This window comes from Drosophila kikkawai, chromosome 3L (genome assembly GCF_030179895.1).
Source record: "Drosophila kikkawai strain 14028-0561.14 chromosome 3L, DkikHiC1v2, whole genome shotgun sequence".
In the NCBI taxonomy this organism is placed as follows: Eukaryota; Metazoa; Arthropoda; class Insecta; order Diptera; family Drosophilidae; genus Drosophila; species Drosophila kikkawai.
The window spans coordinates 7,229,334-7,245,176 of NC_091730.1; the positions used below are offsets into that span (position 1 = coordinate 7,229,334).

The 15,843-nt window shown below is 38.2% G+C and overlaps 2 protein-coding genes across 2 annotated transcripts in view; one reads left to right on the top strand and one right to left on the bottom strand.

Annotated features, from left to right (window-relative positions):
- LOC108071523 (elongation factor-like GTPase 1) overlaps nt 1-15,843 on the top strand; it is a 74,305-nt gene that overhangs the window by 6,800 nt on the left and 51,662 nt on the right. The gene's annotated exons all lie outside the window — the stretch shown is intronic.
- Nucleotides 1-15,843, bottom strand: part of dsx-c73A (doublesex cognate 73A) — a 29,353-nt gene that overhangs the window by 3,557 nt on the left and 9,953 nt on the right. Inside the window, exons 2-3 of the mRNA XM_017162293.2 lie at nt 964-1,112; nt 790-868 (exon numbers count right to left, since the gene is read on the bottom strand). Of these exons, the coding sequence (XP_017017782.1) occupies nt 790-868; nt 964-1,112 (228 nt within the window). The remainder of the gene's footprint in view (nt 1-789; nt 869-963; nt 1,113-15,843) is intronic.

Consider the following 15,843-nt stretch of genomic DNA (forward strand, 5'->3'; position numbering starts at 1 on the left):
TTATTTTTGCCTTGTTTATATAGAGATTCTCTTGAATAGAGTAGGTAAGATGTAGTATCTTCAGTTTTAATTGTTTGCTGGTTTAGGATTTATAAGAACAAGTTTAGTATAATTATTTTTAAATATTTTAAAGTCGAAATTTTTTTAATAAAATTATGCTAAGGAATATTTTATTTATTTATTTAGAGGTTTATAATTTTGTATTTCTTAAAAAATGATGCAGAAATTGAGTAACAAAGGTACTTCCTAAAGGATCTTTTGGAAACTATCTTTTAAAGTTTAGCTCTAAAATTATTTTCCCACAAAACAATTTCACTTTTCTTCTTTCTTTCAATAAATCTATGGGAATATTTTCTCTTTTAATTATTTAATACGAAAAATGTAACTGGTATTTACTTCCTCAAAAAAATAGTTCTCTTCCGCTGTTTGAAATTGATTACAAATACAGAAAATGAAGTTCGTGGATCTTCTTTATTAAATTACCAATGCCTCTGAAATACCATCATCCATTGATTCATTTAAAAAGAGATCAAATCATATTTGTGGTTTCGTTTTCCCAGACTAAACCCAAAGTCGTGCCGCCGCGGAACCTGCAACTATCCATTGAACTAATGATTATACCGAGAGAGTGATCTAACAAATGATCTACAAACTGCACTCCGGCAGTTCCACTTTCGGTTCCCAAGTGATCTCTTCAAGTCGTGGCCCAGAATCAAATCATGGCCAAAGCAATTATCTAAGTAATTCGGTTGGGAAGAACAACATTATGTCTAGGCTAGGCTCACTTACCTTCTTCTTATTATCGCCAACCAATTTTGTGGTATGCTGATCATCTTCGTTGAGACTGGCTGAGCAGGGATCACGATATCTGTGAAGAGAGGAGACAGAGATTAGATTTGCAGGATTAATTAGAACTCACTGGGGAGTGACAAGTGGGTAGGTCGTTCCAATCTAGCAACTCACCTGGACGGACAGGCGCACAATGGCTGGGTGTAGTTGAGCCTTACGTAGACGGCATTGCAGACCTGCTGAATGGCGCACTCGGGCAGCAGATATATGTGCTGATTGTGTGGATAATAATGATATTTCGTCGGTTTCGCTGTCGCCGTTTTCTGCAAGAAAAAAAAGTAACAAGAATAGATGGGAGATGAGTTCCAGCTTCTGTTGATTGATGTGGCCAAAAGGGTTTCTTTTTCCCGCTGCCATCTACTATTTGGCCAGCAATTAAAGTTGCTGGATACTCGGACGTAGCCTGACCACTGGGCAAATGTTTGCTCCGCAGAGGAGCGTTGTCTTGTCGAGGCGTTGCAGAGTGCTGTTTGTCTACTGCCAGCTCTGGCACGGATGAAGTGCGAAATTGACGCCGTTCCCCCTGGGATTGTTAGTTCCATCCTTGGCCCAGACCAAACCCATTCCAACTTATTGCCTCCTACCAAAAGTTTTCTTTTCTCCTTGTAGGGTACTCTGAATATTTCGCAGAACTTTGCGAAATATATATAAAAAAAAGTATTATCTTCTTAAGTACAGGAGATTTAAGCAGTATTAAAACTAGCAGGAGTTAACATATTTATCCTAAAAGATTTTACAGATCCAACAATCCGTTTTTAATTTTATTAAACAAACCTTTCCCCGCTCTTTCTTTTAAAATGGGTAAAAGGGTATTCAATATGTCCACTTTTTAAACCCTATTCTTCTCAATTTTTTTTAAATTTATTTTTTAATAACAAAGCAGAAGCGAAAACGGTTAAAGTGTAATAAAGCAGAAGCAAAAGATGAGGAGTCGCGGGAGAACTTCTTTTATGGATTCAAAGTAGACTCGACTTGAGTTGATTCGAGTCCAGTTGAGTTGCAATAAGTTGCGATGAGTTGAGTCGAGTTGTGTTGCCTTGGCCAAAGCAGGTTAATGGCAAACGAGACCCTCACATAATGCCACACAAAATTGCTTGGCTCGCCGCGAGTTGCAACGCGCCTTTTCCGTCGAACGAAAAGGGGGAACAAAGTTATTAAGAAATTGATGCAACTTGGAGGGGATCCGAGTGCAGAACGAGTGCGAGTATCTACGCAGCAAAAAATACAATATAATTATATAATAATAAAATATTTAATAGATTTATTTATACCCTAAAAATAATTTGAATGAATTAAGTTTCTGGATTTTCTTAAGTGTTTGAGTCTAATGTGAAATTAGAAAATCCTTACTTTTTTTTCATATGCTATTCTCCCATTCTCCCAGTGTATTTTTATAATATGTGTTTGTGTCTGGTAACCCTGGGTAACCGGGTAAACTGCCAAACGCACTTTTACTTGTTGGTAGCTTAGTTCTTGTAATTTCCAGCCATCTCCCTTTTATTTTTTTTTATATTTTCTCAACTCAACCCATCAGCCACTTCCTTCCTGCGACCATTTCCCAGTGTTTTCTCTTGAAGTTGTTTTTCATTCGGGAAACTTTTATCCATTGAAGGGGGGAACTCAGGATACTCTGTCCCTGCAACTTTCAGTCTCCCTTTCTGGCACCTTTTATTTGGCTATGAAAAAGTTTTATAGTTTGCATTTTTTAGCACATTTTGCTTGAGAACTAGGAACAATTGGAAGGTAGCTTTCAACTTTTACCTAGTTTGGAAGCTATTTATTTAATTATTTTATAAGAATCTACTTTATATTCATGTGTATCAAGGCGTAAAAATACTTAGAAATCACAGGAGCAACTAGGAAGTAAAGGGAATGATTTTATTGGAGTATAAAGAAGGAAGGTATGAATAATAAGCCTAGCATTTATATTTATCTACATTTTTCTGGTTTTGCTTTTTATTAAAGGTCAAGCACTTTCCCATTATTCCCTTTTTAGAATCTGCAATATCTCTTGTAACTGCAGCCTGCAGCAGCTTTCCTTTCGGCTGTCAATTTATCGATCGACTTTGTTGCATCCTCCACGCCTCCATTGGAGAACCCCTTTTCCTTTTCCTATCGCAACTCCAACTCAAACAATTCCCTTTCCTACTTAGCACATAATTGAACTGAAAGCATCTTTGGTTTAGGCCAAATTGCTGGGCCATGATCCAAAGAAACGGTACTTCCCATGTCAGTCATTTGCCATTCAGCTTGGAGTTGGGCCAAAGTCGGAGTCAGCCGGAGTCAGAGCCACCTACTGTCAGGTAGGAGGTCCCCTGGCCTGGCAGCTCCTTTTTTTTTTGTCTTATTTTGAGAGTGATTTACACTGACCCTGACCATTATTATTGAATTTTTTATCGCTTGTACTTTGGCTTTTCGTTGGACTTCAACTCCAAAGCGAACTGCAGACCCTATTTGGCGTCAGCTGGTTGTCGCTTCCGTCCAAGTGTCCAAACTGTCGCCGCCAATGCTTTTGTTTCCACTCCTCCTCACAGCCGGCGGCCTGTCTCTTTCACTTTGGTTAAGTACATTTTTAAATATTTACCATGTTCCCCTTATAGAGGGGAAGATGGGAAGGGAATGAAGAAGGTTAGCGCTGCCCTAACTAGGCCCTAAGCCGAAAAGAATTTTCCACGAATTGCAAATTAAAGCGTTTTGTTGCTGTTACTGTTGCTCGTACTCGTACTCGTACGCTGTCCGCTTTTCACACAGGTTAAAGTTCAGCCGGTGGCAGTTAGCAGGAGATGCATACTTCCCTCCCGGACTTTCCCTGCTCCCCCCTCCCGAACCCACTCCGAGTGCCACTTGAAAATCGTGTTCTCCACTGCCAGCTTCCTGCAATTTGGACTGCAGTTCGGAGTCGGCGGAATCTCGACGCGACCTTTCACGGGTTGTGTTTCTTTTTCTGCACTTCGTGTTTGGTGTTTTTCTTTTTCCATTTTTTTTTTTTTAGTTTTTTTTATGCCTTTTTGGAGTGCCATGAATTGCGTTTTGATTGAAAAGAAAGTGACATTTCCGTTGATTTTCCTTTAGCAGAATGGTGCGCTTTAGCAGAGAGCCATCCTTAAAGTTTTCCTTTTATGCAACTCTTTCTTTCGGTGCCTAATACCTTTTTGACTTGGCCCAAGGTAAGTGATGTTGAAATTTCGGTGTGTGTGTGTTTCTTTGGCCTCTAACAACATCAAAATGGCAAACAATAAATGGCAAATGGCAAACAACAAACAGTAAATTGCAGTGGCAGCAAAGCTAACTTTACTTGCACCCTGTGCAACATGACGTATGCGTGATTTGTGTACTGATGAATGCGCCTGGCTTATTGACTTGTTTCGATGGTGGCCATGATTGCCACTTGATTAGCCGACACTTGATGAGCTATTGATGGGGGGGAAATTCGGTAGATGACTATGATGGCAAATATATATTCACATGCATATTCAAATGGTTGTGAAATTTGCGAGGGTTTAGGTTGGGAGAAAATCTGCCAAGAGGGTAATTAAGATTATATTATCATTGGGAAAGTATTTGGGGAAAAATGCAAGCTATTTTAAAGTAAATGGAAATGGAATTTACATCGTAAGAAGTAATAAACATTTTACATTTGGTTTATGGTTAGTTTTTACTAGTCTTTTCTAAAAAGAAAGTCAAATAATTAATGAAAAAACTATTTAAAACCCTATTTTAAGCTATCTACCTACGTTCAGCCATAAATAAATATTCCCTTTAATTTTAAATAAATATCAAAGCTTAAAAACACACCAAAAAACTACTGGCTAGCTTCTTAATTGATGCGATAACCATCTTTTGCCAATTTAAAATAGCTAATTATGTAAAACCTAACAAATCGCTTTCATAGTTTTATGAATATTAAAAATTCAAAGAAGATTAAGATAACCAATGTTAGCTTTTGATAAAGTTTGACATAAAATACTCAAAGACTAAATTTAGATTGTTTAAAACTGATTTATATATTAAAAGAAAATGCTATCGAATTCTTCAAATTCTTGTCTTTCTAAAACTTTTCCCAGTGTTTTAACCACTAAAAATAAATACTTGCCATAAATCAAATAGAAGAATAGGTAAGGCAAAGCTTAAAAAAAAAATATCACCCAAACTAGCCTCTATTTAGTGTTGAACAATTTTGTAAATAACAAATTGCAACATTTTTCTTCCCAGCCACTTCACAGCAAACCTGCTGCTTTGGCTTCCTGACTTTGTTTTTCCGGCTAACAAGCTTAGCAAACAAGTCCTGCAGTCATCAGCACTTCTCGGATTTCAAGTCCTCGGGGCATGCGAGAGCTTATCCTCCGCGAATTTGTATATATACATATAGCTAGGTGCATATATATTTGTATCTGTGAGTTGCCGTTTAGAGGCTTGATTTATGCCAGCATCTCGAAATTTACTTTTAATGAGAGACGACGGCAGCGGAGCCAGAGCTAAACGCATGTAACTGACAGCGGCGGCAGCTTGTATCTATATATCTCGCAGATGCGAAAGCCCGGCCACTTGTTATTCAAATCAGCTTAAAGAGATTCAAGAGAGCGAAGAAAAAAAATAAAATAAAAATACTACAGAGACATAAAATTTCACCGCCTTTAGCTTAGCTTGGCTACTTGGCAAGTCTCAAAAGCTTGTCTCTCTTTTCGCTCGATTCAATGGAAATTTGCATGAGATTCAACCTTCCTCCCACCACCCCCGTACTCTTTGTGCAATTAATAAATAATTTTCATTTCATTTTCATTTCGAAATTTGATTTAATTACGAGAAAGTCTCACACTCGGAGTGAGTGAGTGTCTCACAACACACCTACCACTTTGAGTGGGAAAGAACAGAAAATTAGTTGCCATTATTTAAGTTTTACTTTTCTCAGTTTGCTGTTTGTGTTATTTGTTTGTTATTTAATTTTATGCTCGAAGTGAAAACGAAATTTTTACCTTGAGTTCAAGTACTTTCGTTCTGCGCCCCAAGGTTTGTTTTTATTGTTATTTATAAAGCGTGAAGTTTCAAGTAGTTTGCCAGCCTACCGCTCACGGATGTAGGAGCATGTATCTTTTTTATTACATTTTTTTTCGGACCTTTTTCTTTTATTTGACACGACAAGCTACCGAAAATCTTACACTTGCACACACACATTTCACTTGAGTTCCGCCGTTGTTAACTGTGGTTTCTCATGCAAATCCACAGCCCCGAGAGTCGTTTGTTTGTTTGTTTACCATTATTTATTTGTTTGCCCAACGCTTTTTCCGCTTTGCACCGGGCAATTGATAATTATCATCATCATCGGCATGGCCACAGCATCCCAGAGAGTCCCAGTAAAAGTCAAGTTTTCAAGTTCCCTCCTCTGTGATCTCCAGCTGGGGCCTTTTCCACTTCCTCGATGTCTATGGCTCTTTTTTTCGGTGTTTTCTGAGTGGCCGCCCCAAGCTCTCATAAACTCTCAACACTTTCAAGTTGTTTATGTCCGCAGGTTGTAATTAAAATGTTCAATAAATCGTAAAGTTTGATTGTCGATTTGGTTTTTTTTTCTTGTGTATATCTGGAACTGAATAGTCTAACGGATGTGTTGCATATAAATTACGTCATGGGTTAAAGTTTGTTTAATGGGTTCTAAATTGCAAAAAGATCCAGGAAGAGGCTTTGGAAAGGCTGAAGCTTTAATATAACTATTAAGTATAAGTTTTTAGTTATTTAGGGAACTGTAAACATTTAAAAATATGTTTTTTTAATACCTCTTGGGAGTAATAAAGGTAGTCTAGAAATTTTAAATAAATTTTCTTTTATTAGAAATTAGAAAGTCAAATAACATAAGGTAAAGACCTCTTTAAACAAACATAAAACATGGTTTACTGAATTAATATATTATCCTTTATGGAACCTCATAAATTTCCCATACAATAAACCCATATTCGAGCATGCTTTGTGCTGCTCCTTGAATCTCCTGGATTCCTGATCTGGCCTAGACATTTAGGCCGCTCTCTTCTGGCCAAAGTTGGACCCCAAGCGGCGGCCTTCTGAGCTGCGCATGCGTAACTGATATCCATCTTAGGCGGTGTTACAATTTTTTGTTTCTGCGCTGCTTTTTTTTTCTGCGCATAACTTGTCAAACGGCAAACAAAGGCGGTGCTGTGGCTTGCCGCTTTGCGATGAAGATAAAGATACACACGTAAAGATAGTAGCAAAGAAGAAGCTGCCACACAGGAAATAATATTTATAATTTCATTTTAGCTTTACATGTCTTTTGTAATGTAATTTAAAAGCTTAAATGTGGCATTAAGATCTTAATAGTGAACTAATTTTGGTTACAAATAATTTGTTGCTTTTTTGAATTAGTGAAAAGCTCTATACATTTTTCCCTGTGCACCCAGAGAAACCACGATGCATACAAGGCAATTACATGATTCGGCTGGAGTCAAGAAAAATATTGAATAATCCCAACATCAGGCACAGCAACATTCCATAACCAATTCGAGCCACCGACCAAAGACGTGCTCATAATTGTCATCATTGCTGGCAGCATTCGTGATGATGAAACTGAATCGAAATCGGAATTAGAGGCGGAATTGGAATCCGTTTAATGTGTCAACCGCAGAGGCAACGTTAATTTGTTCTAATTTGTTTCTAGAAGACCATAGTTTTTCATTTCGCTCGGTCATAAGCCGCAGTGGTCAGCATTACGCATTTGAGTTTAATGCCCAGTGCCGTAATAATAATAATATTTTTTTTTACATTTTTCTCCCCCGGCTCGTTACTTGGTTATTATATTTTTTTACAAGAAGAAGGTACTGCTGTTGGCCGAGTTTATTGTTCTAGTTTTTCGAGGCCCTCGGTCCGGTCTCCTTAACAGTTCTTTGGCTCGTTGGTTAAGGTTTGTTGAACCCCTAATGAGTTTAAATGCCGGGCTATGATCTGGTCTTTAATGCACGTTTATGAGTTACTCTGCTTTTTTTTTTCGTGGCCAGTTACAGTTCCTCTTTTTTTTTTTTTGGGACACTTTGTGGGACAAAATTAATGTTGGTGGCATTACGGTAACGATTCGGTCATGATACCAAAGGGAAGTCGGACATTAGTTGGGTGATACGATGATATGCGGACGGTCAGCCGGATGCTTGCAACATTATTTTTTTGTGTTCTTTTTTGGTTTAGGAGCGGAAAAGGTGACATTTAACAGGTGGAAAGTTTTAGATGGATTTTTTGCTGAGACTTGGTGAATTTAAATGTTTTAAGTTTGATAAAGTGGAGCTTAAATTTGCGTATAAGCACAATTTTATATTATTTTTTTAAGTCTATCAATAAAAGATCTAAATTTTAAATATATTCAATAGTATAGTATATAATCTTGTATGGGCTAAAAATATAATTATTTATAACAATGCTTTTATTGTTATAGCCTATTAAGCAACAACTTTATACGCTATTTATATATTTTCACCAACATAGTTCAACAACAAATGAACTCTTACACCAACGTACACCAACGAACTTCACCAACTAATTGCAACATTTCTTTGTAAGTTAAAACGTTAAGAAACATTCATATTATGTTCAGCTTTAAGTTGCTTTAAAATACTACGCGTTTTTTCCATGTTGTTTAAAGAAAACTTCGCTGTCAAGCTTAAATCCACCTATTTCTGATTCATTCAAATTCTTCAACTTATTCATGTGAATTTCTCCCACAAATCTCCCACAAAATCACTTTCCTTATCCAAATCTTGATTATATATCACTTTCTTCGCTGTTCTTCCGCAGTTAGCATATAAAATAAGTAACCCAAATAGCCGCCCAAAAACTCATTCACAAAAGCCGTGTATTTTTTCAAGGCAAACATGTTGAAAAAATTCACTTAAAACGAAGAGAATAAAAGGTGTACGAACCGAATCCATAACCACTTGATGGCTTATACTTCAGGCCTGGTCATTTACCTCTAACAAAAGGCCAAATCGTTTATGTTTGTTGTGTTCTTCTTTTCTCTTTGTTTGTTTGTTTGTTGTTATTGCTTCTTTTTACCGCTAATACGCATAACTGGAGAGGGGGCCAAGCCGCGGGTTCTTTCTAAACTTTCAGCCTCCTCTTTTTGTATACCGAATCACGTACTCTATATGGTCATTGTGGTGGCCAGTTGTGTGCTTACCTGAAAGAAAGAAACAAATTGAAGAAAGCGAAATTAGTATTTGTACAAAAAATTGCAAATAAATTTCAGGCAGAGATAGAAAAAAAAACCTCACTTTAATTTGAATTTGAATGGTATACTTTTTTTTTCAGAAAATATAATTATAAAGAAAGCGAAATTAGTATTCGGTTGAAGTCATTATAATGGTCAAAACAATTTGTACAGAAAGGCAATTAAATATGAGTCAGAGCAGAGTAAATTCCTACTTTTTATATGATACAAAAAATTATAAATATAACCCAGATTTTAATATGATTTTGAATGGCATAATTTTAACTTTAAGGGAACTTGGAAAAAAAATAATGGTGTTCATTTAAATGAGCTATTAAGTTTGAAGGGAGCTTGGCCATTCACTTCAGGCTTTTCAAATTAAAATGAAAAATATCCAGAGAGCGAATGCAAATAATTTCTTTGTCGGGGCCTAATTACTGCAGTTGTTTGCTTTGTCTCGATTCCTCATCTTCTATAGCATAATGTGCACTGGGTTGCTTCTTCACCAGCGTCGGCTTTTTTCCGACATCTTCTTCCTCTTTGGTTTTTGGGGCCTTGGGGCCAAACACTTTCTTTTATTGGACTTTCTTTGCTATTTTTTTTCTCTATATATATATATATATATATTTTATCAAAGTAGCGCACATTGCACATCTCATCCACGCCCCCTTTGCCCTGCGGTTACGTTTCGGCTTTTGTTTTGCATCTGACAATCTTTTTTTCGCATGACTTTTCCCCACCATGGAGTACAGCATTAGGAAAAAAAGAGGTGAGAGATAAAGATGCCGACATTACGCGCTTTGCATTTTCCATTTTCCACTTTACATTTTTCCTTCTATCAGTGTCTGTGCCTTTTTTCTGTGTTAATTATTAGCTTCCGCCTCGAAGGGAACACGCTGCAGTGATTCCTCCAAGGCAAAGGAAAAAGCAAAGAGGGAAAAAGGCTGAGAAGAGGAGGCACCTGGCTAATGTCTGTATTACGAATGCACGAGCTTAGATCGGAATTCGAATGAGTTTCCAAGTATCTATGCTGCAGGTCACGGAAAACGCTTTCGTTGAGCGGCTTTTGTCAAAGAAATGCTAAGTACTACAAGTTGTTGCAACTTTTGTTGCTTTCATTTGGCAAAAAAAAGTGGGATTTTTTAAGATTTATTTAACTGATTTAATATATATTTACAGGGTAATATTTTAGGATATTATAACCATTATTAAGTCGTATAATAAATTGAAAAGATTTATAGCTAAGTTTTGCTTTCTTATTAGTAAAATATAAGATACCTTGGCCTATTCTTTAATCTTAAAATAACAAAATATTGGTAGTTATTCTCCTTTAAAATATATATTTAATATTTATAGAGAATACCACGTCATTTTCACTAAGCACTATGACCATTACTAATGTTTCTGGAATGCAAAAGAAAGAAAAACCCCCGAGTCGGTGGTTATAAAGCAGAAATACCTTTCCCTATCCCATCGCTCTTTTTCCTTTGGGTTCTTTTTGTGACCAGCAGAGATGCCTAGTGCATAACTCGTAGATACTTTGAGATATCTGTCTGAAGGAGCAACAAAAAATAATCCCACTGACGACTCGTCGTTTGGTCAATTGTAATTTGCGACAAATTTAGTGTTGCTCGTAGAAGGCAATTTTCACAGTCGCGGGCAATTTAAATTTGCATTTCGTGGTTGGACCGAAATGGTATGGACGATCTTCGTTCGTTGAGCTTAACAGTAAAGGCAATCGGCAGCCAAGAAATGGTATCTGATAGATACAGATACATATATACATGGCTCTGTGGCTCCTCGGCATTTACAGCTATCAATCATAATTAAGTGAATGATAATCAAAATGGACAGCAATATGAAAGCTGCATCTCTCTCGGTGTTGGTCTTGGTCTCTCGGTCTCGGTTCGGTTTCGGTCGCTGTCTTCTCTATTATTATGGATAATGATAAAGAGAGGCAGATCGAGCGGATCGGAGAGTTTCCAGCTTCATCTCCATCTCTTGCCAGGTATTGTTTGATGGCTCATTCTGCAGTTCGTTCCATAGCGGCACCGTTATGCAGGTCAGCCCTCTCTTTACCATATTTCCCCCCCTTTTAAAGGCACTTAAAGAAAAATATTAGATTTAATTTACAGTAAATATAAACCTAAAAGACATTTTGGGATATATTTTAGGGATAATCTTTTGGAATTTAAAGAGAGTTGCAATTTTTAAAGTCTTTGTAGCTACTTTTCTCTTTTTTCTCTTTTAAAAATATTGTTAACCTTTTTTTTTTTATCAAAATATTGAATTAAAAATGTTAAATTATATTTTTAAATTGGCAATTAAAATGAAATATAGATATTCTATTGACCTAAGTGGTTTTTTAGATTTTTATATTTTCTTAAATTTGCACAAAGTTTTCTCTTCTAAAATCTCCTTCTACAATATTATTGTTTCTCGCTTTTTAAGACATGTAATTTCTAAGATTAGTCATGGATTTTTTTTCCCTAGTGCATATCCCAAGTCCGACTGCCAATCCGAAGTGCAGCTCATCTCGTATGCAAACGCAGCGCATTCCTTGAGAAGAGAGTGCGATACGAATGTATCTTGTATCTACCATTGACATGCCAACTGCCTTGCTGGCTGCTTGGCAAATTTAGCACGCTATGATCTGAAGCTGAAGCTGAGTCTGAAGCTGTAGCTGAAGCTGCGGCTGGGTTGTAGCTTTCATTTTGCCAGGTGACAGCCAACTATGAGTGGTTACAAGGCCCCACCAGAGTCCATAGCCGTCGCAGTCTTTCTCCATTCTCCACAGAGCCGGCTGGCAGGCACATTAATTTATTAGTTGCACTTGCTTGTTGCGCTGTAAAAGATACGCACACGTTGAGATACTTTTTGTACGAGCATCTACCCATAGCTCTCCACCGCAGGTCCGTTGTCCAATGTTTCCCGTGTTGGTTGTTGGCCTGTTGCCTGCTGGCTGTTACCGTGGCTGGCTAGTTGTCGCCTATCAAATTACCCAACTCCAGTGCTCAATTCCAGCGTCCAGTAACCAGCATTCGAGCACGAGTTGTATCTACTGGGTGAGGATGCCACTGTTGGTGGATTGAGTCCAGTGAATTGGGGTTTACGCGTTGGCGTATATCGTGTTTTGATTGAGGCAGCAGGAACTTGGGGTTTTTATAACCCTCAACGGTACATTTCATTGTGATAAGTTTTAAAGTGTTTTATAGAAGTGTTTGGGTAATATATGACTTTTTCTGGAATTACTTGAGTAACCTACTTTAAGGCACTTTAAGTTGAGATTGGAGATCTTGAAGTGTTATTATTACTTTGTTTTTATTTAATTGTTAAGATGGGAGAGGCTTTCTCAAAGCCTTTAACTTAATTTATGTTTTTTTAAGATTATACTATACATTTTTTTAAGGCTATTTTCGGTTTCAAAGATTTCCCTAAAGTTATTTTTGCCCTAAAGTTATTTTCCTAATACCAGACCCAGAATTTTTACCACAATTTGCTGCGCATAAACCTGTCAGAATCGGTGGCATCCGCTGGCCACCGCCTCATCATCATCATATGTCTAGGCATTTGGGATTGTGGACTACTTTGTTGCGCCTGCCCATCATCCTGGCCATATCCATATGCGAGCAGTCAAACCCGATATCGCCCGCCTATGTAAAAAATGTCTAGGGCGAGAAATTCGCTCATTAATTTTCGCGGGCAGCCACGGGTCCGGTTTTTCGGAGAGAGAGACCAGGTCTAGGAGGACTCTTGGTGGAATATTTTGACGTTGATTGAAGATGCGGTCGTGTTATGGTTGTGGAACTAAGACTGGAACGGGTGCTGCGCCTGGGCCTGGGAACCTGGCTTGGTCTCAGGACTAAGACCAGACCTTGCCTGTGTGCCAGAAGTGATTAATAAAACTGTGCAAAGTTCCACTGAATCCCGTCGAGCTTTTCCACTTTTTCCATGCTCCGTGATCTTTGAACTCAATTAGTGTTGTCTCACCGGGAATCTGCTGCGGAAAGGGAGAGGGTTTGCTGCGAGGTGGAGGTGTAGGAGGTGGATAAGGTGGTACTACCACAAATGACACATATTGGCCTGACTTGGTATCTTGTGGCATAAATTTCCATTTCAAATGCCACGCCCACAGCACACGCTTTTAGCCCATAAAGAAGAAACTCTTGCTTTTTTCTAGCAGCAGCCTGACGATGATGATGATGACGATGATAAACTTCGATGACTTCATGATGATAGGGATGCAGGAGGCTTTGTGGCCTCAGTTAGAAAGCGCATTTTTGAAGGCCTCCACCATAATTGAAGCCTCCTGCCTCCTGCCTCCTGCCTGTTGCTTTGTTGTGTCGGTTTTGTACCCTTTTTGCACCATTTTGCTGTTTTGCGGTTTTCCTTGGTCATGGCATGGCTCTCCTTGCCACCAAACTGCATTCGTCGTTGACCAACTCAATTTTCTTTCTACAACCAAAAAAGAGTTTTGCGGCTTTTGGCCATTTTGTGGGCTGCGTTTCGTGCCCAATTTGTTATTTTAATGATTTCGATGGAATCTTCGCACATAATTGAGCCGGGCTCCTCCTCTGGCAACTTCTGTTTTCTGTTTCTGTTTCTGGGAAAGTCAGCAACAGGCAGCTTGGAGTCAGTGTGTTTACCCGTGCAAATATCTGACAAATGACCGGACAAACACTGGCAAACATAAATACAAATTGCTTTGACACAACCCACCAATGCCACAACTTTCCTAGGCAAATATTTCTCCTTTGCCTTACAATGCTACAAAAATATTTATCCACTTGTAATATCCGCTGGCAAAAAATAAGAAAAAAAAAAGCCTTTCAAATGGTTTTTTTTTTAAGCCCATCGATATGCGGCTGTCTGATTTGAAGGAGATCGCTGCTGCCGCCAGCTGCAGTTTCCAATTCTACGGGTTTGATTTTTTTTTTCTTTTCTTATTTTCCTTATACTATTTTTGCTGCTGCCTCTGTCTTTCTCGGTTTCGGTTTTTCCTGGCCATGGAAATTGACACTCGTTGTCGTCGTCTCTTATTAAAAATTGTGTCAAGTTGTCAGCGGCAACTGCAGCAGCAGCAACAAGCAACAAGCAGCAGCAGCAATCAGTTGTCAGTGTGTCAGTGTTGGCGTTAGCTGGCCTACAAAACACATAAAAAATGGAAGAAAAAAAAATAGAAAAACACGACCTGACCACACTTGCTGTAAGTGGAGTTGATGGAGTCAAATGTATTTCCCATTTTTCCATCACAAAAGAAACGAAAATGAAAATGTTTGAGCTGTGATTTTTATTGGATTTGTTTGCTTTGAAGATTTTTTGTATAGGAGATGAGACGGGAACCGGATAACTTTAACTTGATTGAGTAGTAGAGGAGGATTTATATTGATTTCATATTTAAGTCAACTTTCAATATGAAAAGGTTAAATGGTAATATTTTGGTTTGCAGAAAGATTACTGTCAGAAGCAGAGGAGTTAATTTTGATTTAACTTTGTATTCCTTGCCTTATTTTGATCAAATTTTAAGGGCTTATATTTCGGTTGAATTGTTAAGGAATTCATAAGGTAAAATTATGATAAATACTTTGAACCTAAGCCGGGATTTTAAGCCTAAAACCAAACAACCTATTCTCAATCCAAATTCCCCTTCAATTTTAATCGCAGATGAGCAATCATAGATCCAAGAATTAATTGCACTTTCTAAACAAAAGTATATATAGGCAAAACAAAGAAAGCAGCAAACTGGTAATTTGGCGATCAGCCATAAATTCATAAAATCAAAACTCGATTTGCGGTCGGAGAAGCAACTTTGACCCCCAGAAAAGGTCTGTGGGCCAGACGTTAATTCGGCAATTTCTATGCTCGCCTGCAATTAAATGGGGAAAGAGAGGAGAGACGAAAGGCCTGACGGGATGGATGGAAAAAGAGGCTTTTCCTCCGAGACTTTCCTACTTGAGAGGCGAACATGCAACCCGCATTTTAACCCACTCAAAACTCGATTCTTAAATCACTCCAGACACTCACTCACGACAGGTGAATGCAATCACAGCCATCGAAATAATTGTATTTTGAATGGCAAAATCTTCAGCGTGTGTATGTGTGTGGAGGCCTTTAAAAACGTTTTTATTGGTTTTATTTTGATTTTACTTGCTTTTTTTTTATGGTTTCCTCATGGATCTTTCCTCATCACCATCTGATTTTTAGTAGAGCAACAACTTTTACTCCCAGACTTTTGTTGCTTTGGGGCGTTGTACTCTCGTACAATTTATGTCTTGGTTCCATAGAAAGTGCTCTATGGGGCGGGCTGCATATATCTTCTTCTTTTATATTTCTTGAAGATTCTGTAAGGCGGCCAGCATTTCACTGGGTGGCATTCGAGGGCATTTAAATTGCTAATTTCGGGGCGTGGCCTCCTGACTTTTGCCTCTCCCTCGGGCTATGTTGCAACTTTTGCTACTACTGCTGCTGCTTCTGCTACTGCATTTATTTATGCTTTTTTGTTTTGCTTATAAATTGTAATGCCTTGTCCTCAACTTGAAATGCGCAAAAAGTTTCCTTTTACTCGTCTGGAGGCGGGGTGCATAATTTCTTGTTCCTGGCAAAGGTTGCTCTTTTAACATCGAGTCCCACGTGCTTTATGGCCGCCACTGTGTTATAAAATTGTTAACAAATGGCTGGGCTTAGAGCGACGCGCCGCCGGCCGGAAGCTTATGGCTCATGTAATGGAGATTTTCTGGCCTTTAGTTGGCCCAGAAATAAATGTGTTTTTGAGTGAGTGGCAAGGGTGGGATACTAAA